Consider the following 24,553-nt stretch of genomic DNA (forward strand, 5'->3'; position numbering starts at 1 on the left):
CTTCCACCTTTTTAAATCTGGTTATCTCCCCTCTATCTTTCAGTCAAGACGAAGGGTCTCGACCCAAAAGTCGACTCTACATTTCCCTCCATAGATGCTGCTTGACCTGCTGAGCTTCTCCAGCGCTTTGTGTGTTGCTTAAAAAAATACACTTCATTGACTGTAAAACGCCCTGGGGCTGTGGAAAGTCATTGTATGAATTCAGGTTGAAAGAAAAACAGAATTAATGACATTTCATTGGGAACTTTCTCCCTCTTAACTGACAAGTTGAATTGTTTCTCCCTCTGCAGATAGTTGAATTGTTTCTCCCTTTATAGACCCCGCCTGACTTTCTGATTATTTTCATTATTTTGAGTTTTGTTTCAGACTTCCAACACCTGCAACGGTCCAGTCTATTTCCGTTATTAAAGGAATACTTTGGTTGAGTACTTTTTCTCAACTCAGGGGCTTCCTCTATAGTTTAAAACAAAACAGCATCCTGATCACGATCGTAGATTATCACAATACGGATTTAAACTTTTCCCAACAAAAAAGGTAAAAACCTAACACACGACTGATGGGATACTTAACCTTCCTTTCCCCTCCCCTCAAGGCTGCGGGCAGCGCCCCACTGGAAGTGGGCTTGTTTTGACGAGAAACCAAGTAAATGTTGCAATTCCCAGTGGGCAGGGAACGTCCTGTGAACTGGTGATGTTGTTGCGGGAGGCGGTGACTCGCCCAGGAGAAGTTTTTTGTTTGGAAAGTTGCCGGCTGGTCGGCCGCCCGCCCGTCAACCGCCGCCAGTTTTACGATCGGTGACGCTTGAGACACATGACTGGAACTTTCTTTCTCCTCCCGTGGAAAATGGCGGCCTGGAGTTTTCAGGACAAATGAGGAAAGCTGGAAAAGGCAGAAGTTGAGGAAGTTTAAACCACAACAATGACGCGTTGGGTCCCAACCAAAAAAGAAAAATATGGAGTCGGTGAGTGGCATTCCCTCACGGAATTCCAGCCATTTGCATTTCCAATTTGAAGATCTCGTAGTTTGGAGCAATTTTATTTTTTATCTCCTCATTATTTTTCCTCTTTCCACATATCCCAGTCCCGGGCCTTTCTCTGTCTCCTTTCCAGTGAACTGCAGTCGTGGATATTTAATCCTTTGGCCTTTCGGGAACGGTTTTGTTTTTCGGGGAATAATTAACGACGAGAGTGAATTGATGCTGGAAATCTGGTCTCCTTCCACTTTCCTATCAAATGAGACAAATTAGGTTTGAGGTGCGCCGGGTTCAAAGGCCGTGCTCACGGTGTTTAATTTTGTGGCGTTACTTAGTATAACTTCTAAACAACAGCCTCTCCGTGTTTAAAATAATTAGTACATAATGTTTTAAAGTAAATGTACTGATTATTTTGTAATCTGGTAAACCACTGTTACACCCACCTTTCTTAATCTCAGCGTAATCACACACACCTGAGATTTTTACTGAGTAGTTATTTATTATTTCTCTTCGTTAGTAAATATTGGTAGCCTGATCTTAAAAACTTTCTAAATTGGGTCAGGAAAAGAAGCATTTTTTTTTAGAAAATGCGACATTGTAAGTGAAAAGGTAACGCCTTAACGAATTGGGTTGTCTCTTAGTGATCACTTTTTTTTTAAAAAAGCTTGTGCACTGTCATGTTTATGAGTTGTTGTTCAGTGCACTTGCATATTTGAGAATCGATGAGTGATGTGATAAATTTAAGATTTTGAGCTGTATACGTTTTTGTATTTATGCAGCAGTTCAGTCTTAATGAAAATTGTGCTTATAATAAAAATCAATTAATATGAACTATTCTACAGAAGTAACTTAGTTACTGATCTTAAGAATTACACACCCTTTTTTTGTAACAGATCTCATCATTACTTTAGGATTAGTCATGACTATAGGCAATGCCTTGTACTCCATGAGGACATAGGAAAATAGGAGCAGGTCTAGGCCACTCAGCCCCTCAAGCCTGCCCTGCCATTCAGTATGATCATGGCTGATTTGTCTCAGGGCTCATCTCCTCTTCTGCTCCCCATTGTCCTCAATTCCCTGATCTTTCAAAAATTAACCACTTCCTCTTAAATGTCCCCAATAATCTAGCCTCCACAATCTTTAAGGGTAGAGAAGTCCAGACGTTCGCCACCCTCTGCAAAAAGTTGTTCTGATGCAACTCAGTTTTAAATAACCACCCCTGAATCTTATAATTATGTCCCCTCATTCGGGATCCTCTCGCTAGTGGAAACATCTGGCCTGTCATGCTCATTAAGGATCTTATATCCTTCTATAAGATCATCCCTCGTTCTCCTAAACTCCAAAGAATATAGATCTAATTTCTTTAGCCACTCTTTATAGGACTACCTTCTCATCCCAGGAATTAGCAGAGTGAATCACTTTTCCACTACTAGTGTATCCTCTATGCCAATACAGAACGTGCTCATTTGAGCAGTGTTTTTATTTTTGCTCCAGTTTGTAACTTGTCTCTCTATCTTTGAAGCTTTGTTTTAGTTTCGCATGTCAATGTATTTTAAAATTCTTTTTGGTTTACTCAATGGCATAAGGCCTTAATTGGTATGCAAATTCTTAATATCTGAAATATGTGTTTTTTTAGTGAAACTTACTATTAGGATTAATTTGGTGCAGCATATAAACAAGTGATTGGGAACAAATCATTTCAGGGGAGAACTTTCATCAAGGGTTTCTAAATTTTACTAAGAAATGAGTGACAATGACATTTAGAGTTGTATGAGATGATGATGGATGAGATCTTGTATGTAAAAGTAGTTTATTTTGATGTAGCTTTAATGGTATTATCAGGAAGATAAGCATAGTGTGGAATAAAACCAGAAACATTTGGAAATAACAGGTCAGATGCCATCTGTGTAGAGAGACTCAGTTAATGTCATGAACTTGAAACATTGACATTATTTCCACAGATGCTGTCTGGCATTTTGAATACTTACATCATTTTCTGTTGCTATTTCATATTTTGTTTTTGGAAACATTGTATGGAAACAGCTTAGTATAAAAATATTTCAATTTGTATATGACTAATAGTTCATTTTTTAAAATTTGTTAGGGTAGGTAGCCAGTTTTCTGAAAAGAAAACTGTGAAATCCTACAGCATTTGTTGTGTCCCATTCAAGCTGTCCCAAGAACACTTAAGAGATAATTAAGTGTTTTTTTTTGAAATATAGTAACTGTTGTAATTCAGGAAATATGGCAGTAAATTTGCATGGAACAAGCTCTCATGAACAGTCCTGATAATCTGTCATTTTAGTGAAGTTAATTTAAAGAGAAATTAGTTTAGGCAGTTACTGAAGATGCATTTGAATGCATTTACCACAGAAGAACTATATGATGATTGATTGTAGATTAATTGCAGCAAAGGAGGCCATTCAGCCCATCATGTTTTTGCTGACCTTTTGTAAAGCAATCTATTCACTTCCATTTCCTAGGTCTTTCTCTGCGGTCTTACAATTTTTTTCATCTTGTGCCTATCCAATTCCCTTCTGAAAATCCTGAATATATTTTCATCACTTTTGCAGGAAAGAGTTCCCTGGTTGTAACTGTTGTAAAGAGTCCCAGGTTGTAACAGTTCCCTGCATAACAAAGTTTCTCATCACACCCTGCTACTCCCCTTTCACTTCTGCCCTCCTAATCCCAACTCTATTGCCTAAAATTTTGAATTTGCAGTTTGTATTCCTTGGTCCTTAAACCGTCTACTCATGACAACAGTTTCTCTCCTATTGCCTCATTTTATGCTTTCTAGGCCATCATGATGTTGTACGCATATGATAGAACCTTCCCACAGCTGCCTTGGCCCAAGGTGGTCAACCTCAACTTCTCCAGTATAAACTCTTAGTTGAAATCCCATATCCCAGGAATCGTTCTATTAAATCGCTTCCACATCCTCTTGAGGACCAGAGCATCTATCCTGAAATAGTGAACAGATTCGCTAGTGTTTATTTGTGACCTAACCTGTGTTGTCCACACATGAGATTACATTTTAAAGCTATTAATAATGACCTACATTATGCATTTTAAGCCTATCCAATATACCTTGCAATTGTTTATAAATACTGAAATCACTTAAACTAAATAGAATATGAAATTGTGCAAGAGATGTTTATTGATAAATAACAGTCCTAAAGAACAACAAAATAATTTCAATTGGATTGAAATTAACATAACCAGTTAGTATAACATTTGTTCTTGTTTTGTTGTATTTTGAGCTTGTTGATAAGTTTTTCCAATTTGGTATAGCTCATCAGAGTGGTATTTTCCCATGCAGTTCAGGAAACACAACTTTTATAGTATTTTTCTCCAGATCAGTAATTAGCTGTAGTACCCAGAACACTCCAGATTCCAGTCATTAGGAGTCATTTATTTGCAATAATGAATCTTCTTGAGTACCTAGTTTTTATAAATTGGGTAGTGAAACATGGTGCAGCTGGACACTGAGTAACAAGAATAGATATAACCTAGATTTGAACATTGTGATGCTGAGAGCATTGAGAACAATGTTAGAAAATATTCTTGGGTAACCATGCTGGAGGTGTGAGAGGAAAAAAACTTGCATTAATATTTGGTTGAATAGGCACTATAAAAATAGGGAAATTGATCCAGTCCGTATGCTTTATTTTCTTTGCTTATCTAATTCTAATAATGCAACTATCCATTTCCATCTCTCTCATTAACTTATATGGCCACCTTTTGTATTCTCAAGACTTCTGAACCAATGATTAACTTCTTGAAGTGCAAACTTACTCTTCTCAAATAAGGTTGCCAATTTGTGGACAATAATGTTGATGGTGTTTGCTGGGTGTTGAACCACTTGGTATTTTGAATAGAGCCATTTATTGAGCACTTGAAACTTGCATATGAAGTTTTAATGCTTAATTTGAACCATGACATCTCCAAATGTATTATTCCATTATTTTTACTGCAGTTAATGTGGATTATGTACTTGGATCCTGGATTCATGCTTGAACCTGTAAAATTATTATTCAAATGCGAGAATGCTACTAAATAAGTAAGCTCTCAGAGCAGAGATGGAAAACCATATTTGTTTCAGTTTTGTTTTTGGAAGTAAAGAAGACAGCTTGGTTACTGTTAAATGTGCAAGCTTATCTTTTGTAGTACTTGTACAACATATCCTTTCAATAAAACAAAATTTTACCTTTTGAGATCATTAGTGGTTCAGTGGTAAGATACGATAAGATATCTTTATTAGTCACATGTACATCGAAACACACAGTGAAATGCATCTTTTTGCGTAGAGTGTTCTGGAGGCAGCCCGCAAGTGTTGCCATGCTTCCAGCGCCAACATAGCATGCCCACAACTTCCTAACTCGTACATCTTTGGAATGTGGGAGGAAACCGGAGCACCTGGTGGAAAACCACACAGACACGGGGAGAACCACGTGTCTCATCTCTGAATTGGAAGATTGTGGTTTTGTGCCACAGGAAGCTGTTTAGCCCATTGTGCCAATTTAGGCATTTGAAGCTGTTCAGCTTAGTATCACCATCCATCTCTTGCCCTAACCTGGTGGCATAGCAGTTGATGCTGCTGTCTCACAGTTTCAGAGAGCCAGGATTGATCCTGACTTTAGGAGGTGTCTGTGCAAAGTTTATATTCTCTCCATGGCCGCGTGGATTTTCTGTGTTACTAATAGGATTGCTTCCCTAGGATCAGGCATGGACCTAATGGGCTGAACGATTTCCTTTTGTGTTGTTATAAGAGCAATATATGAAATTAAGTACTTGTCTTTTGACAGCTCTCATGGAACTAGATTTTGCTGACCTTTTAGGTAGTAAGTTCAAGATCTTAACTATCTTCTATATGAAGAAATTTTACTTGTTTTCCTCCCTAGCCAGAGTACTCTAAAATTATTTTCTGTACTTGATTTGATATTGCCATAAATGTAGCAATCTTAAACATGCTATTGGTTTTTTTGACATTGAAGCACCAAATATTAATTTAAAAGTAGAGGACACATGCAGTAGTACTAAGTAAATCCTTCTGAATTGCTAAAATGCTGAGCTGAAATGGCATGGTCTGATCTGACCCAAACCTGATGGTGTTATCAGAATATACAGACAATCAGATGTTGTCAGATCCCTTTGGGTTTGCTTTGGGTAGCAGGCTCTAAATTGTAGCTTCTCCATTTCTTTTGCATAACTGAAAACATTCATTCCTGGCAAACCTCTTATGTTCACTCTCCAGGTTGTTGATATCCTTGCTTATGCTCAGTTCCTAGAACTAAAGCAATACTCATTTGAGGCCTAGTCAATTATTTGAAAAAAAAAAGTTTCTTATGGCTCTTTATTCTTCTTTAACACCCTATCCAATATCTGAGCTCCACCATCTCCTCTTGTGAAGATTTGCATTTTTGACTGAAAGGTGACTGGCAACTGGAAGCTTAAGTCATCCTTGTGAATTGAATGGAGGAGTCCTGCAGATTGATCAACCTGTGTTTGGCTTCTTCATTGTGGAGGAGACCATATTGTTAGCACTGAGTGCAGTACAGTAAATATGAGGAAGCGCAAACGAATCATTGCTTGATCTGGAAGGACTGTTAGGGTCCTTGGACTGTGCGAAGGGAAGATGGCAGGTACTGCAGGTGCTACGAGAAGGGCAGTGTTGGCAGAAGTGCATAGGGAATAGTCCCTTCAGATTACTGAAAGGGGAGAGCCAGAGAAGGTGTGTCTGCCGGTGGAATTCTTTTGAAGATGGAAATTATGGAAGAGGATCTGTTGAACATGGAGCATAATGGGGTGGAAAATGAGGAAGAGGAATCCTATCCTTGCTTCAGTTGGAGGAGGGGGATTGATAGCAAAAATGCAAGAAATTGAACATATGCTGTTGAGAGTCCTGCAGCTAATGGGGACCTATGGTTCAGGAAAATGAAGGCATGTTGGAAACACTTGTGTGGAAAGTATTATTATCAGAACAAATGTGACAAACCTGGAGAAATTGGGAGAATGGAATGGTTCTTGCAGCAAACCAGATTGGATCTAGCGAAGATAACTCTGGGAGTTTGTGGTTTGTCATGGATTTTGGTCACTAGCTTGTCCCTTGAAATGAGGGTAGAGATAGACCATGTGGTAGAGAGAGGAAAGGTGAAGAGACGTTTGAAGACATAGCTTGGACCCTTACTGGTTCCCACAGCTACACCTTTGATTTGGAGGAAGTTAATGGAGAAGTTGTTTAACATGACAACAAGTTCAGCCAGGCAAAGAGAATGATGGTGGAGGGGGACTGGGATGCCAATGGGAAGAGACAGAATGGACAGAGGGAGGGAGGGGGGAACAATTGAGTCAATATTTAACATATAATTTAAATGGCCTGAAATACAGTAAAACTCCCAATAATCTGCTATCCAACTATTTAGAAATCCAGATGGTTTGACATCCTGTTTATGAGGTGATGTTTCCTGTGATCCCCTGAAACTCAGTGGGGTCCCAGTTCTTGCACCCACCTGAAACTCACTGGGGCCCAGTTTCCCCTGCTTCCTTGAATCTTAACCAAGTTCACGGGGCAATTTATTATAATATTGAGTGACATCTAAAAAAATTAAAGAATTAATATTTATTATGCTGAAGTATTTTTAAATTTTGGTAAAATGAATCTTCAAAGCCAGAAAGGTGGTTCAGCTGTAATTGAGTTATCTTGTTAAAAAAACTGTTATGCCTTGTACAATGAGGTGTAATATCTTTGCCGTTCAGAGAAAGATTATTGTGTTTTTTTTAAAGTTAATGTTTATATCATGTCAATGGTTCTGTTTCTGGTTGCCTCAGCAGAGGAATAGGGTATTCTTGACAGAAATATCAAAATATAAACTAAATGAGATTTAAAGCCATATCGCAAATAGTCATCATGTTCCTATACAGATGCCAAAAGTGAATGCCAGCTTAAGAGCAATAATGGCAAATGTGAACAATTTCACTATTATCATAATCTCAAATTTCAAGCTTTTATGATTGCAAATATCCTATTGTCCTCCGACTGCAATGCCCTGTCTTATTTCATCATGAGATCCTGTAGAGCTTCCTCTTTCATTGCTGTACCTACTTTAGACAAGGAAGGTGAATACTTCTTACTGTTTTTTTGTCTGTATTAGTGTAATTCAAGTCTTTCTATTGCTAGATTCTTCTAAAACTTGCTGCACATTTTATTTATTCATTATTTGCACCCTTTTGTAAATAGCCGACTGTATAACAGCTTCTATTTTGTGTCTCAACTCTAACTGAACTTTGGACCTTGCAGTGTAATCATCCCTCTACAGAACTGTACTACCTTTGATTAATGCTGCCATACCCTCTCATTTATCTTTTTTTTAAAACCATCCCTGCCACAGTTCTTTGTGTAATTGCTGTTTTACTTTTCTTCCTAGCTTTCCAGCTAAACAAGGTCCACCAGCATTCTCAGGTAAACCATGGTACTATTTAAAGAGCAGTGGATTTTCTTCGGTGTCCTGGCCAATATTTATCCTTTAACCCACATTATTATCTCTTTGCTTTTTGTAGGATCTTTTCATGTTGCTGGTAGCTTTTCCTAAATTGCAAGAGCTGTGCCTCAAGGTTGTTGAGATGCCTGTTCCTATTTCAGTGGCAATGTTATATACAAGTGCTTTTCTTTAAATTTTAATTCATGGGAAACAGGAGTAAAATATTTCAGTCTTGTGGGCTTACTCAGTGGAATCCATAAGCTGGAAGTTCATAAACTTGTTTATTCTTGTTCATAATCTGACCGAGCCTAATATATTGGAGATAATGGTGTAGTAAGTTAGAATACTTTATTTCATTATGAGAAAAGGATAATATCAGATTTCATTATGACAAAAGGACATAATACAAGATACCTTTTTTCTCGAGCAGAAGCTCTTAACATTTCCAACCACTTTTTGGTCAATTTATGATGGTTAAATTCCAAATGAAGTATGTAAGATTTTTAAAGTTTAGTAATAATTTTTCTTATTTGGAATTGTGCCATTGAGGAAAGGAAATACCTGTTGGAGAGCTATTTACTGTCATGACCTTAAATATTACTTCAGCTAACCAATTAAGAGTAGTAACAGCTTAAAAATAAGTGCAATCCTGTATATTAAAAAAAGCATGAATTTAAGTAAATAACATAGGATGTGGGCAAAAAAAAAAGCAAAGCTAATTGAAGAATTTTTAAAAAATGACTTCCTTGAACGCATTTCTACTTGAGGAATTATCCAGGATGCTTCTTTCACATAATTGAAGTGGTGAGAGTTTTTCTCTTGGCTGGATTATATCTGTGGGGTCAAGGCTACTGGTCTGGACTGCATCTTCTGGTTGTGTATTGCATATGTTAATTTGTTTTTAAACTCATAAAGCAATACATTTTTAAACTAAATTTCATTTAGTATATCTAAGATAATTAGGAAATAGTTTGTTTTTTGTGTTGGATACAACACTTTTCTGCATGAATATGAAATAAAGAATTCTGGGATGTTTTTGTGAGTAATGATGACAACTCATTTTTAGCATTTGTTTTGAAATTATCTTAAATGTGGAATAAAGTACAATTTTGGTTTCAAAGACAGTAAATTGAATAAGTTGTGCTGGTGTTAAGTTGAACTTTGGATGACAGTGTGTCGTGAAAGTGACTACTGTCGAAAGCTTTTAGTATAGCAACACAATAAACAAGGGCTTTCCCCTTATCCGGTTAGTGGAATTCCTTTGACGCCATTTGGGGACATGATTTTTTTTAATGGATATTCAAATGCAAAAATTAGTCATTTTGCTAACTCAGAATTACTTCAATGAACTGTGGAAAATATGATCTGCTCTTCCTTACCTATGTTTAATTAGTATAAGCCTTTTTGTATTGAATCATAGAGAATCGTACAAAACAGAAACAAGTCCTTTAAGTCCACCTTGGACATGTCAACTGTGACGTCTACCCACACTAATCCCATTTGCTTGCATCAGCCCCATATCCCTCTGTATGGCCTTCCTATCTAAGGACCTGTCTAAATGCCTTTTAAAGACTATAATTGTATTTGTCTCTACCACCTCCTTGGGCAGCTCATTACGGATGACCACAACTCAGATCTCCTTTAAATTTCTCTGCCCTCACCTAAAATTTGTGCCGCCTTGTTCTAGACTCTCCTTACATGGGGGGGGGGGGGGGTGGAAAGACACAGGTCACCCCTCACCCCTTTGCATTCTAGTGTGAATAAACCCAATCTCCCCTTACAGCTACAGTCTTCCATTCCAGGCAACGTCCTGGTGAATCACTTACGCATTCTCTCTGTTGTTATCACATCCTTACTGTGGTATAATGACTGGAACTGTACACAAAACTCCAAATGCGGTCCAGCCAATGTTTTGTACAGCTGTAACATGATGTCCCAACTCCTGTACTCAGTGCCCTGGCCTATGAAGGCAAGCATGCCAAATGCCTTCTGAACTACCCTATCCACCTGTGTCACTGCTTTCAGTGAACTGTGGACTTGTACCTTAAGATTCTTCTGCGTATCAACTCTCCTAAAGTCACTGCCATTTACTCTACATGTCTGACCAGAATTTGACTTCACAAAGTGCTTTTCCTCATATTTGTCTGGATCAAATTCCATCTGCCACCATTCCACTCTACTTTCCAGCTGATCAATGTCCTACTGTATCTTTAGACAGTCTTTTTCACTATCTGTAACTCCACTAATTTTTATGTTGTCTGCAAACTTATTAATCAGACTACTATCCAAGTTCTTTTACTTACACACACACACACACACACACACACACACACACACACACACACACACACACACACACACACACACACACACACACACACGTGTGTATATATAGTAAACGACAAATGTCCCTGTAGCACACCACTTGTTACAAACTTCCTGTCAGAAAAACACCCATCCACCATTACTATCACCTCTGCTCTGCCTCCTATCACCAAGCCAATTTTGGATCCAGTTTGCCAACATGTCTTGGATTCCTTAACTTTCTGGAACAGGCTACCATGAGGGACCTTATCAAAAGCTTTTATGAAATCCACATCTACTGCTCTGCCTTTATTCATTTTCTGAGTTGCCTCCTCAAAAAACTCAACCAGATTTGTGAAACTTGCTTCTAATATAGTTATAAAAGTATACTATCATTAAAAATAAAAGTTGGAAGAAATCTGTCCTCCTTGCTGCATGTTGTAAGGTGACTACTTAAGATCTAAAAATAAACAACAAACCTTGCATTGCAACAGCATGCTCCTAATTATAACACAAGCATAAACTTGTCCAGTTATGTATTCATGTTTGCATAATAATTCACACATACCATTTTTGGGTGGGAATAGCAGGCCATGTTAACATTGACTTATATCAAGATTAGCTTACAGAATCGCTTCCAGTTGAAGTTGTATAACATGTTAATGCTCTCAATTTTCTTTAAATTGGTGGGAATAATGTATTGTTTAAAAAAAGGATTTTTTTTGGTTCTAATCATGGAATGATTACTTGATGCCAAGGAATAAATCTGTGCAAAGTCGAAAATACTGTATAGACAGGCTGACAGTTTATGAATGTCACCAGGATAAAATGCTGGTCAATTCTTGTGGGAGCAGCCATTCAATTCTGCTTTGCCTCTGCAGCATAGTGGTGTTTCATACGGTTCAAAAGAGGTGTTCCTAACTAAAGTTGCTATCATTTTGGGTAATGGCAGCTTTAGGTATATATTATTTACCTGTGTTAGTAGCTGGGTTGGTTAAAGAATCCATTATCGTTATTCACAGCTGTATACCTTCCCTCCCAAGAATTATGTTGGCTGGCTCATTTGGGTTTTAAAATGTATTGCAGTCCAAGAATTCAAATTGCAGTAAAACCCTTAGGACTTTGGTAGAGCCGGACGGCAGACTTCTAGATTATTGGATGTTACTTCTGTTAATACGAAAACGCGTTTGTATTTTTACATCTTAAAGAGTAGTCTTCCTATTTCACTTTTCTTTTGCATGTTACACTATGGTATGTATCAAGTTCTTTTAAGCAACATTTTTTCCCCACAAAATTAAATTTTTTTGACGATGCAGTTTCTTCCATTGTGTCTCTGGACTCCAGTCGTCTACTGGCACACCAACTTTCAGTTGATCTGAGAGTCTCCACTCTGTGTAATTAAATAGATGAGCTCTTTAATGGCTGGCAATACTTCTGGAAAGGCTTTGACAGCTAGTGAGTTCTCACCGCCATGCCCATCAGCTGTCCAAACAATCCAGTGATTGTTGAAAATCAAAAAACCATGTATCTGAAATACAAACAGAAAGTGCTAGAAATATGCAGCAGGTCAAGTATCATATGTGCAGAGAGTAATGGATTTCATGTTTCAGGCTGATGATCTATTGTCAGAACTGGAAAAATGAGTTTTAAGTTGCAGAGAGTGGGAGGGGTAGAGAGAACAAATGGTGTTCATGCTTCTTCCTTCTAGGCAGTGTTTGCTTGGGGTTCAATTTTTAATTCAACAATTTCTTCTAACCAGCCTTTCATGTTTGTATCAGAACGGAACAATTCTGATGCAGGGGTATCCATATGCAGCATTAACTCAGTTTTTCTATCTTTACAGATGCCACCTGATATTTTTTCTAGTATTCTCTTTTATTCAGATATCCAGCATCTGCCATATTTTGTATCTCAGAATTCCAGCATTGTTCTTTTCTCTCTCTCCTGCACTCTTTCATCTCCTTTGTTTACATTCCTCACACAGGTCAGCTATGATCAAAAAAACATTCATCACCCTCTCTTGGAAGGCACCAACATAATTTGTGTCAACTGGATAATCATGATCTTCAGTTGGTCACAGATATTACTTTCCCCTCTCTACAACTGAAATCTCCATTGTTTTCTCACTTTTTTTAGTTGTGTTGAAAGTTTCTGTTTCTCTTTCCACGGATGTAAAATTAAAGCAATTGCACGCATGTAAAATACTTCAAATTATTTAAGTTCACTGACTTAAATCAAATGGAAAAAAAAAGTTGTCATTTGTTACTATTCATTTCAATGAGTTTTGTGTAATGTATTCTAGGCTTATCCTGGTGCAGGCTCAGCAGGCAGTTGGTCTCTAATAGGAATCTATCAGCATATCATGGGGAATCCTGAGCTTCTCACTTAAATCTTAAAAGCTGGCAGTTTTGCTGTCTTTTTAAGCAGAAGATCTGGACCAATAATTGTTATGTTTGGAATTGGTCTCCAGGGGAACCTGAGCACTGAATGCCTCTTTACTATTATGTACTTGCTCGTATTGATTATTTACCATGCAAGTCAAATTTTTGAAAAATAATTAAGTGAGAAATTAATCATTCTCTTAAACAATGCTTGCTGCTTTCTCTTGGGGTATTCCATTGAAAATGGAAACTTGACTATTTTTGCTCAAGTTGTATATTTCTCTTGATACTTCAAATATACTTTATTCCGATGAGTTTTCTTATCATGATTTTGTTGCTGACTTAGAAATTTGTTCTCACGATGGTGAAAAATAATGACGTCCAGTTGAAAATAAGTTTAATCCTGTGGAGTGAAATTATACTCATTTCTGGATGTTGTAATACTCAATGGGGAAATTTGACCTTTGACTGTAGTGCAGGATGTTGGTGACACTAGAATCATGGTTCAGGCAGAAAAAATCCTAAATGATGCAGTTCAACAACTGGTTTTTGATGCATGTGATTTTCAACTTCATTGGTCCAGAATGTGAAAGCTATTGTTAACTCATGGACCAACTAGCTTTTTACTAATGTTGTTTATTCTGAAACCATGCAAATTAATGGGCTAATCACAAACAAATTTCAATCATTAGCAGCTACTGCACTAGAATCTGCAGCTGATTGCTAACTCTACGGACTGCTTTCTTATCTAGACCAATGATTGTTGTTGCTGGATAACATTAGGCTGGAACATAGGCTTCGGAGGTGCAGTAGGCACCCACGTGCATCACATGACAGGACTCCTCTCCGAAGATTACTTTCTAAAGGTTTACAGGAAGCCACACTCTCTTCAAGATCTCTTTGAAAGGCATTGTGTATACTGGCTGTGCTTCAACAATACAGTCCTCGCTTAGACATCAGATACAGGCTTGCACATTTATCGGACTGATCTCACAGCTGAAGTCAAGGCTACTGTCATTCTCAACTTTCTTAACCTTGGGATTGTACTAGGTTGTGGAAGTTGATATACCACATCTTGTAGTTTGCTGCCTACGAATGCATTACTAGTCAATATAAAATAATTCATTTAATTTTCACTAGATCATGGGTTCTGGCAGACTGGGCATGGGGATCTACCAGTATTGCAGGCTTCCTCAAAACACAGGTAACCATAGGCTGCACTCGTAGTGGTAGAACTCCCCTTTAGATCCTGAGCTATTTCTGTTTATTTAAGCTATTTCCTTAATCCAGAAGGAGTCCATTCACTCAGTGCGCAGCTTTTGGTCTCAAAAACTTCTTTATGATCAAATCAAGGTATGTTGACATCTTGCAGAATAATTTCATTCTGAGATAGTCACTGGTACCAATCATCTTTGGTGGCAGGCGGCTTGAGTAGTTGCAACATTGCCTCATGGGTTGAAGAATGAGTGATTAGGGAGACACAAGACAGGAAATAAGAGGCCAAATATCGTAACATTTATTATTGGGAAAATTTCAATCCATGATAAGGGAGGTAATAGCAGGACATTTAGAAAATCATTAAATGTCAAGCAGAGTTGACATTCTTTCATGAAAGGGAATTTTGGATTGACAAATTTACTTTAGTCTATTGAGAATTTAAGAAACAGGATGACTAAAGGAGAATCAGGAGATTTAGTATATTTGGATTTCCAGAAGGCATTCAATAAGGTGTTACACAAAAGATTACCGCACAAGATAAGAGTGCACAGGATTGGGGGCAATATATTTTCATGGATGGGGTATTGGCTAATTAACAGAAAATGGAGAGTTAGGATAAATGTGTTATTTTTGGATTGGCACTTTGTAATTAGTGGTGCCACAGGGATCATTGTTGGAGGTCGCAACTATTTACAGTCTATATTAATGATTTGGTTGGAGAGAGTGAATTATTTGCTGCTGATATAAAAGTAAATGATTAGTGTGGTGTGAAGTTGGCAGATCAAGTATAATGTGGGAAAATTTGAGAATATTTGCTCTGGATCAAAAAACAAATTTTATTTAAATGAAATGAGATGATGAAGTGTTGTGGTACAAAGGGATCTGGTGATCCTTGTGCATGAAAAACAAAGGGTTTACAAGTGGAATGTGGGTCTTTATTGCCGGGTATGTTGGAGTATGAAAGTAAGCAATTTTGATACAGTTTTGTAAGGGTTTATGAAAGTAGTGCTTTTAGCTTTAATCTCTATGGTGAAGGAAGGATGCACTTGCATTGGAGGCAGTGCAGAGAAGGTTCAATAGATTGAGTCCTGGGATGAAGGCTTTGATGTATAAAGAAAGATTGAGTAGGTTAGGCTTATTTTCATTGGAGTATGGCAGAATCATAAAACTTAAGATTTTGAGCCGGATTGACAGCTTTGGCATTTACCAGGAACTTAATGGAAACTATGAAGTTGATAGAGTGCTCAAAATAAGATTTTTGGTCTCCACCATTCTGGAGGTCAACGAGGATGTCATATTTTGTAGCGATCCATTGCTTATATTATGATCTGCTATCAAAAAAAAACCTGGTTATTGCCCCAGAACATAGACAAGGACCAACAGGCAAGGCAGTTGGAGGAGCAGGAATCAAGAGAAACTGAGTGACACAGATGGTGTTGATGCTGGCTGAGAGAGGGTGGTAAAGGCTTGTTAATAGCAGTTGATGTGTGCAGAGGAGGTACAAATAGAGGGTAATGAATCAGAACAGTGAATAGAAGAAATAGAAATGGGAGGGAGACAAAAAGTGCTGAAACTTTGAGATGCAGAACACATCATATGCTGGAAATCTGAAATAAAGGAGAATGCTGAAAATACCTGTTAGGTTGTACAGAGAGAAAAATCCCGAGGATTTTAACATTAATTAAAAGAATTTCAGATAACCGGATTTTCTAGTTTGTCAAAACTAGCCAGTTCTGATGAAAGAGAATCAACTGTCTCTTTTGACAGATGTTGCCTGACCTGCTCATTATCTCCAGCATTCTTTTATTTCAGATTTCCAGCAACTTCTGATGAAAGATTAGTGGCCTGAAGCATTAACTTTGTTTCCTTCTCCACAAATGTTTCCTGATCTATTGACTATTTCTAGCAGTTTTTATTTTTGATTCAAGAAAGATTTTCCTGAGGCCCATAAGATTCACCCCTTCTGGCATGCTCATTTTTAATGCATAAACCTGCAAGGCCATTTAAGGGCTTTCAGTATTTCAAGAATATTTGTAATTTATTGCCATGAAATTAATCACATTAACACTTCAGCACTAGGACATAGAACAGTACAGCACAGCACAGGAACGGGCCCTTCGGCCCACTATGTCTTTGCCAATGGCGATGCCAAACTAAACTAATCTCGTCTGATTGCTCATGGTTTATATCTGTCTGTTCCCTGCCTCTTCATGTGTCTGTCTAAATGTCTCTTAAACATTGCTATTGTATCTGCTTCTGCCATTTCCCCTGGCAGCACGTTCCAGGCACCTACCACTGTCTGTCAAAAAAAACAAAAGCTTGCCTCACAAATCTCCTTTAAGCTTTCCCCTCTCACCTTAAACCCTTGTCCTCTAGTATTTGACATTTTCATCCTGGGGAAAAAGACTTTCTATCTACCCTATCTATGCTTTTCATAATTTTATATACTTCCATCTGGTCACACCCTCAGTCTCCAACACATCAGAGAAAATAATCCAAGTTTGTCCAACCTTTCCTTATAGTACATACCCTCTAATCGAGGCAGCATCCTGGTAAATCTTTTTTGCACCCTCTTCATAGCCTCCGCATCCTTCCTACAATGGAGCAACCAGAATTGAATGTAAAGCTCCAGATGCAGCTTAACCAGAGTTTTATAAAGATGCAATATAACTTCCTGACTCTTGAACTCAGTGTCTCGACTAATAAAGGCAAGCATGCCATATGCCTTCTTTACCACCCTATTGACTTGTGTGGCCACTTTCAGGGAGCTGTAGACTTGGACCCCAAGATCCCTCTGTACATCAGTGCTGTTGAGGGTCCTGCCATTAATTGTGTACTTTCCCTTTACATTTGATCTCACAAAGTATAACACCTCACACTTGTTAAATTCCATCTGCCAGTTCTCTGCCCACATCTGCAACTGATCTATATCCCACTGTGTCCTTTGGCAACCTTCTACATTATCCACAACATCAATCTTTGTGTCATCTGCAAACTTACCATCCATATTTTCATCCGAGTCATTTATATATATCACAAACAACAGAGGTCCCAGTACGGATCCCTGCGGAACACCACTAGTCACAGACCTCCAGCCAGAATAAGACCCATCGACTACTTCTATGGGCAAGCCGATTCTGCATCCAAATGGCCAAATCACCATAGATCCCATGCATCTTAATCTTTTGGATGAGCCTACCATGAGGGACATTGTCGAATGCCTTACTTAAAACCATTAATAAGCTAGTAAATTAGTAAGACCTAGCCTGCCCTGCACAAAGCCATGCTGACTGTCCCTAATTAAGCCATACTTTTCCAAATGCTTAAATCCTATCCCTAAGAATCCTCTTCAGTAACTTCCCTAACACTGACATGAGACTTACCAGTCTATAGTTTCCAGGATTATCCCTATTTCCGTTATTGAATAATAGAACAATATTAGCTACTTGCCAGTCCTCTGGGACCTTGCCTGTGGCTAGAGAGGACATGAAGATCTTGGTCAAGGCACCAGCAATCTCATCTCTTGCCCCTCTCAATAACCTGGGGTATATCATATAAGGCCCTGGGGGTCTTATCCACCTTAATGTTCTTCAAGAGACACAACACTACCTCTTTCTTCATCTCAAGAAGCCATAGCATATTATGCTCCACACTGATCTCACTATCCTCCACGTCCTTTGGTGAATACTGACACAGAGTATTCATTTAGGACATCACCCACATCCTCAGCTTCCAAGCACATGTTCCCTCCTTTATCCTTGAGCGGTGTTATCCTCTTGCTCTTGCTGTATGGATTGCCTTGGGATTCTCTTTAATCCTACTTGCCAAGGACATTTCATGACTTTCCTAATTCCGTCCTTGAATTCTTTTCTGGCTTCTTTATATTCCTCAACGGCCCTGTTCGATTTTTAGCTTCCTAAACCTTACACATGCTTCCTTTTTCTTTGTGACTAAATTCACCACCTCTCGTCATCTAAGGTTCCCTTACCTTGCCATCCTTGTCCTTGCTTCTTACTGGAACATACTGGTCCTGTACTCTGTGCAGTTGGTCTTTAACAACCTCCACATTCTCAGATGTGGACTTGCCAAAAACAGCTATTCCTAATTAACTCTCTCTAGCTCCTGCCTAATACTCTTATAATCTTCCCTCCTGCAATTCAATACTTTCCCACAAGGTCTATTCTTGCCCTTATTCATAGAAATCTTAAAACTTGGGCAGTTGTGATCACTGTTTTCTAAATGTTCCCCCACTGAAAGGTCAGTCATCTGGCCAGGCTCATTTCGTAATACAAGGTCAAGTACGGCCCCTCCTCCAGTTGGACTATCTACATACTCTCCTGGATGCACCTACCAAAGTCTACCCCGTCTTTCCCTCTTGCACTAAGGAGGTCCCAGTCTATATTAGGGAAGTTGAAGTCACCCACTACCACAACACTGTTGTCTATGCACCTTTCCCTAATCTGCCTGCATTTCTGTTCCTCAATATCCTGTTGGATACTGTGGGGTCTGTAGTATAATTCTATCAAAGTGATTGCACCTTTCTTATTTTTGAGTTCTACCCATATAGACTCAGAGGATGAGCCCTCAATTACATCCCCTCTGATTGCAGTTGTGATATTGTCCCTGATTAATAGTGCAACTCCTCCCCCTGTTTTACTTCCCTCTCTATCTCTTCTGAAACATCCAAATCCTGGAACATTAAGCAGCCAGTCCTGTCCCTCTCTCAACTAAATCTCTGTAATGGCCACAACATAGTTCCATGTATGTAAATGTGAATCCTGCAACAATGTTCGGCCTTGCAGATTCCACCTCTGTGCCATGCATGACTTTTTGGTCTTCCTGTGTTGCATTGGTCCAATTGAAGTAGTAAAATTGATTCCTTTAGGGATCATTCATGGGGTGACCACATGCCCTGTTGTTAATGGGACAGTCTGACATTTTAATAGCAAGGTATCCTGGCTTTTTCTTAACAAATATCAAATTTTCTTGTATTTTCTGACTCTTAATGTGATTTTGCATTTCATAATAAAGCACAACTCAATTTTGCTAAATATGTTTCTGAAACAAACCTTTTGATGTATATGGGTAAGTAGGAGTTCTGCAATGCCACATAAAACCAAAATCTTGCGCTCAGAATAACAACTGTCAATTTTGTTAAATGGCAATGAGCAACAGCAGACATGCTATACTTAAATCCAGTTCAAGATTGCCATTGCTAGGTAGCTATACTCACCTGCTTCTGCCTTTACCGTCTGCTCTCAGCAAGTGGGTAGGAAGAGTAGCAGTATGAATTTGGCGAGAGCGTGACTGGGAGTTGGGCGTTAGGCCAAGTATGCAGATGAAGCAGTGCTTAGAATGGGTCAGGTATATGGATAAAGTGGCATAGAGTGGGGCCTGGAAGTGGGTCAGGTTTGCGGACAGAGTGGGGCCTGGAAGGGATTAGTGTGCACAAAGAATGGGGCGCTTGTTCAACAGGTATGGATTTCTTGGAGACTGCTGGATAGATGAGAATACTAATCACAGCACTGTGGCACAGGGAGCTATTCAAATTGGAGGAGTGTAAAAGAAATCTAGTCTTCATTGGGGGACAGTATAGTTAATGGGATAGATACTGTTCTTTGCAGCCATAAGCACAAGTCCTGTTGCCTACTTGTTGCCAGAATTAAAGACATTCCCTTGGGCTGGAGAGCAGTTTGGAGTAGGAAGGGAAAGACCAAGTTTTCATGGTCCATTTGGGAACCAGTGACAGATATGACAAGCAAGGAAATTGTGCTTGGAGGAACGCAAACAGCTGGGGTCCAAATTACACAGCAGAACCACAAGGTAATAATCTGTGGTTTACTACCTGAACTTTGTGCAAATTGGCATTGGTGAAAAATATGAGAGAATTAAATATGTGGCTCAGAGATTGGAGTTGGAGAAATGGATTTCAACTCATGGTGCACTGGCAATGATGCTGGAGAAAGAAGCAGCTGTTCTGTTGGGAAGGGCTTGACTCGAGTTGAGCTGTGACCAACAAATCATATAACTCAGGCTATAAAATGGGTGGGTCTGGTGAGGAGAATTTTAGAAAGTTTAAGAGAGGCCAAATGAGTATTAAAAACAAGAATTTGTTTGTGCATTAAAAACCTAAGGGCATACCTCTAGTTAGAGTAGGAGCAAGGAAAAATTGAAGGATCTATCTGAATGCACATACCATTTATTAACAACGTAGGTGATTTATTGGTACAAATAGAAATAAATGGGTATGATCTATTAGCCATTACATTGATTAAGATTGGTTAGCAAATATTCTAGGATACTTGACATTTAGATAAAATAGGCAAAATGGAAAAGAAGTCAGGGAAGTCATGATTTTAAAGAATGGAATAAAGAAAACTGAGAAGAAGAATCTTAGCTCTGCAAATCAAGAAGTAGAATAAGTTTGGTTGGCTCTAAAACACTGTAGGGGGCAGAAAACATCAGTGTGGTTTCTATATAGGGACTCCACCAAACATGATAGCAATATAGTCCATGTAATAACGGTAATACAATAATCATGGGGGACTTAAATCTACATATAGATTGGACGAACAAAAAATAAATGATGTGGAAGATGAATTTATGGAGTGTATAAGGTGGTTTCTACGATAGAATTTTCTGTAAACATGAAGGACACAAGGCATAAGTTAGGCTCTGGTAGATTGTAGAAGTTAGACTGCATCAAATAATAGTAAATCAGCAGTTCTAGCTTTTTAAAGAATAGCTTGCAAGAAATATGGATTCTTTTTAAGGCAAAAGAATCCATAGGAAATGTGGTCCATCCTCAGCTATTAAGAGAAGTCAAGGATAATGTTATATCATAGCAAAAGGCTTACATTGCTGTCAGACAAAAAGCAGTAAGCTTTAAGGATTGGGACAGCTAGAACAGGCTAGTGAAAAACACAAGAGTTTCTATAGATATGCAAAAAAGAAGGGATCAGCTAAAGTTAAAGTGGGTTGTTTACAGTTTGACATGGGGAAATTGTATTGGAGAATGAGGAAATGTAGAGAAGTTAAACAAACATTTTGTTTCTGTCTTCAAGGAAGTAGAATAGTAAACCTCTCCAGAAGCAATGGAGGATTGCAGGTCTAGGGTGAACGAGGAGCTTGAAGAAGCTGGCATCAATTTTAAAAAAAAGTTTGGGGGAAATTAACAGGGCTGAAAGCTGATAAATCTCCAGAACCGGGTGACCTTTATACGTGATGCTTTGGAGGAAATGGCTTAAGAGCTGGTGGACACGCTGATTGTCATTTTCCAAAATATCAGATTTCTGGAATGATCACCACAGATCAGAAGTTAGACTATAACCCTATTATCTAAGAAAAGGAAAACGAGAGATGCCAGGAAACTATAGGTCAGTTAGCATGGCATTAGTAGTAGGGAAAACTGGTATAGAGGATTTAGTAAGGCAATGGTAATGGGACACTTGGAAAATAACATTGGAATAAGGCAGAGTCAACATCGATTTATGAAAGGGAAAATATGTTTGACAAATCTTTGAAACTTTTTTCAGGTTGTAACTCTCAGAATAGGTAAAGGTAAACCATTTGATGTGGTGTATTTGGACTTTCAGAAGGCCTTTATTAAGGTGTCACATAAGAGATTATAAAAAAAAATGATATTTGGGGGTGATATGCTGGCATGGATTGAGGACTAGTTAATGGACAGAAGACAGAGTTGGAATAAAGGGGCCACTTTTATTTTGGGAGTCTGTGGTCAGTGGGATGTTGCAGGGATCTGTGTTGGAGTCCCAGTTGTTCACAATCCCTAACAATGATTCAAATGAGGGAATCAAATGTAATTGATCTAAATTTGCAAATGGTACAAAGCTAGATGACGGTGTGGATGTGAGAAGCATACAGAAAGGCTTCTGGGGGATGTAGACAGGCTAAATGAATGGGCAGGGGTATGGCAGATGGAATATCATGCAAATAAAATGTGAGGTCACCGATTTTGGTAGGAAAATAGAATGCTGGAGTATTTTATTTAATGGTGATAAATTGAAAGTGCTGATGTTCAGTAGGACCTGGGTTTCCTTGTGTACAAATCATTGAAAGCTAGCAGGCAGTTTCAGCAAGCAACTAAGAAGGCAATTGCTGTGCTGTCCTTTATTGCAAGAGGATTTGAGTACAAAAGCATATTGCTCCAATTATATAGAATCTGGTGAGACCCCATCCAGAATATTGTGAACAGATCTGGTCCCTTACTTGTGACTGAGGAACTGCAGTGAAGGTTAACCAGATTGACTTGTGGATTGTGGGTTTGTTCTGTGAGGAGAAATTAAGCAGAAAGGGCCTTTATTCTCTTGAGTTTAAAAAGGAGAAGTGATTTCATTTAGATGTACAAAATTTTAAGGGCTTGCCAGGATAGTTGAAGAAATGACGTTGCCCGTGATTGGGTGTCTTGAACCAGGGGACAGCATCTTAAAATTAGAGGCTGGCCATTCAGGATAGAGATGGTGAACCTTTGGAAATATGTACACTAAGGGTCTATGGAAGGTTGGTCACTGGGTATGTTTGCTGCACTCTCTCAGTTGCAAGTATATCCTTCATTGGGTAGAGAGGCCAGGCCTATGTTCAAGACAGATTGATAGATTTTTAGATATTAAGGGAATAGAGGGATACAAGTTCAGCCAAGATCTTATTGAGTGGCAGAGCAGGCATGAGGGGGCCAATGGCCTACTCCTGCTTCTATGACTTGTACATGTTTTTTTATATTCTATTAACAGTAAAAATGTAGACAAAGAAAGGGTTTGGTTGATATGGCACCAAAAGGGTATCTAGGAAAGGTTGGGCTTTTGAGGGGAGATGTCATCTGTGGAGTGGACTAATAAAACTATGCATGAGTTTAATGGGATAATTATAGAAAGGATCTGACTAATGGTAAGAGCCAGAACTATAGGCTGTAAATATAAAATGATCACCATTATCTTTAATTGGGCATTAAAGGGAAACATCTTGACACATCTTAGCAATTGTTTAGGCAAGTTGTATAGACACATCTAAAGGGAAACTAGATACATGTCCTGGAGAAAGGAATAGATTGTTCGTGGGATTAGATGAAGGAAGATTCAGAGGGGGTTTGTGTGGAACATAGACTATGGCATGAGATTGTGGGGTGAATGACCTGCTAAAGAGGATGATTGAGTTACTCTCTTTACTGAAGATGATGATATTGCCAATGTCAGAGTAATGGAAAATGGAAATGGCAGAGAAATAGATAAGGGACACTTTAATGTTGGCAAGCCTTGACATGGGAAGGTCGCTCAGTTCTACTTTGCTGAGGGATAAGTTTACAGATTTTATTATAATATTTTGTAACATCCTTTTTAAAAAAAAAAGAAGTGAATGAGAAGTCTGGTGGGGTATTAATCTGATAACATCCAATAGTCCGGAAAATTTGCTGGTCCAGCACCATCAAAGCCCCGAGCATGTAGGATATATGGAATTTTACTGTATAATTTATGATATGGGTTGATGCTAGGAACTGGAGAATTGTTGAAAAATAGTGGAGTATGAATTAAGTTGATCTTTCAAGGAGCCACAGGTGTGATAGGTTGAAATAGGCTCCAAAGTTGAATCATTCCATGATTCTCTAATTTCTATACCACATTTCTATACCAATCTTGGGCCATCCAAAGCACTTAATAAACAATTTTGCCATTTGTGATATGTAGTCAGTTTGGGCACAGAAAGGTTGGAATAAAAATTAAATAGATTAAACTGCAGTGTGATCACAATCAGATAATCTGTTTTTTGGTAATGGTGGTTGAGAGATAAAGATGCTGACTGGGATATTGTACCATGAGACCTGGAGATAATGCTGTGTGATTTTGTTTTAACATCACCTGAGTAGGCATGTGGAGCTTTGGCTTAACACCTCATCTTAAAAATAACTCTCATTATTGCTAGTATGTCATACTTGATTTTTGTGCTTGAGCCCCCATAGTGGAACTTGAGCTTACAATCTCGAGTTAAATGTAAGTGCTACCCCAGTAGCATATAGCCCATGAATTAAACCAAAGTGGCGTTATTCTTTAGAAATCTGGAAATGTGGATTATACTTCAATTATATGCCATTATTCTGATTAAAGATCAAGTCGTAATTTTTACTTGCTAAGCAATGTAAAAAAAAATCTTGTAACCTTTAGAGTCATTTGGAATATTCAGTGTTCTCT

At 38.5% G+C, this 24,553-nt stretch overlaps 1 protein-coding gene across 1 annotated transcript in view; it reads left to right on the forward strand.

The window, feature by feature from the left end:
- The first annotated feature begins 640 nt into the window (after positions 1-640).
- The window catches only part of dock1 (dedicator of cytokinesis 1), a 432,222-nt gene continuing 408,309 nt past the window's right edge, over positions 641-24,553 (forward strand). The window contains exon 1 of the mRNA XM_052026984.1: positions 641-961. Within this exon, the coding sequence (XP_051882944.1) occupies positions 919-961 (43 nt within the window). The 5' untranslated portion in view covers positions 641-918. The remainder of the gene's footprint in view (positions 962-24,553) is intronic.

This window comes from Pristis pectinata, chromosome 12, assembly GCF_009764475.1.
Source record: "Pristis pectinata isolate sPriPec2 chromosome 12, sPriPec2.1.pri, whole genome shotgun sequence".
NCBI lineage: Eukaryota > Metazoa > Chordata > Chondrichthyes > Rhinopristiformes > Pristidae > Pristis > Pristis pectinata.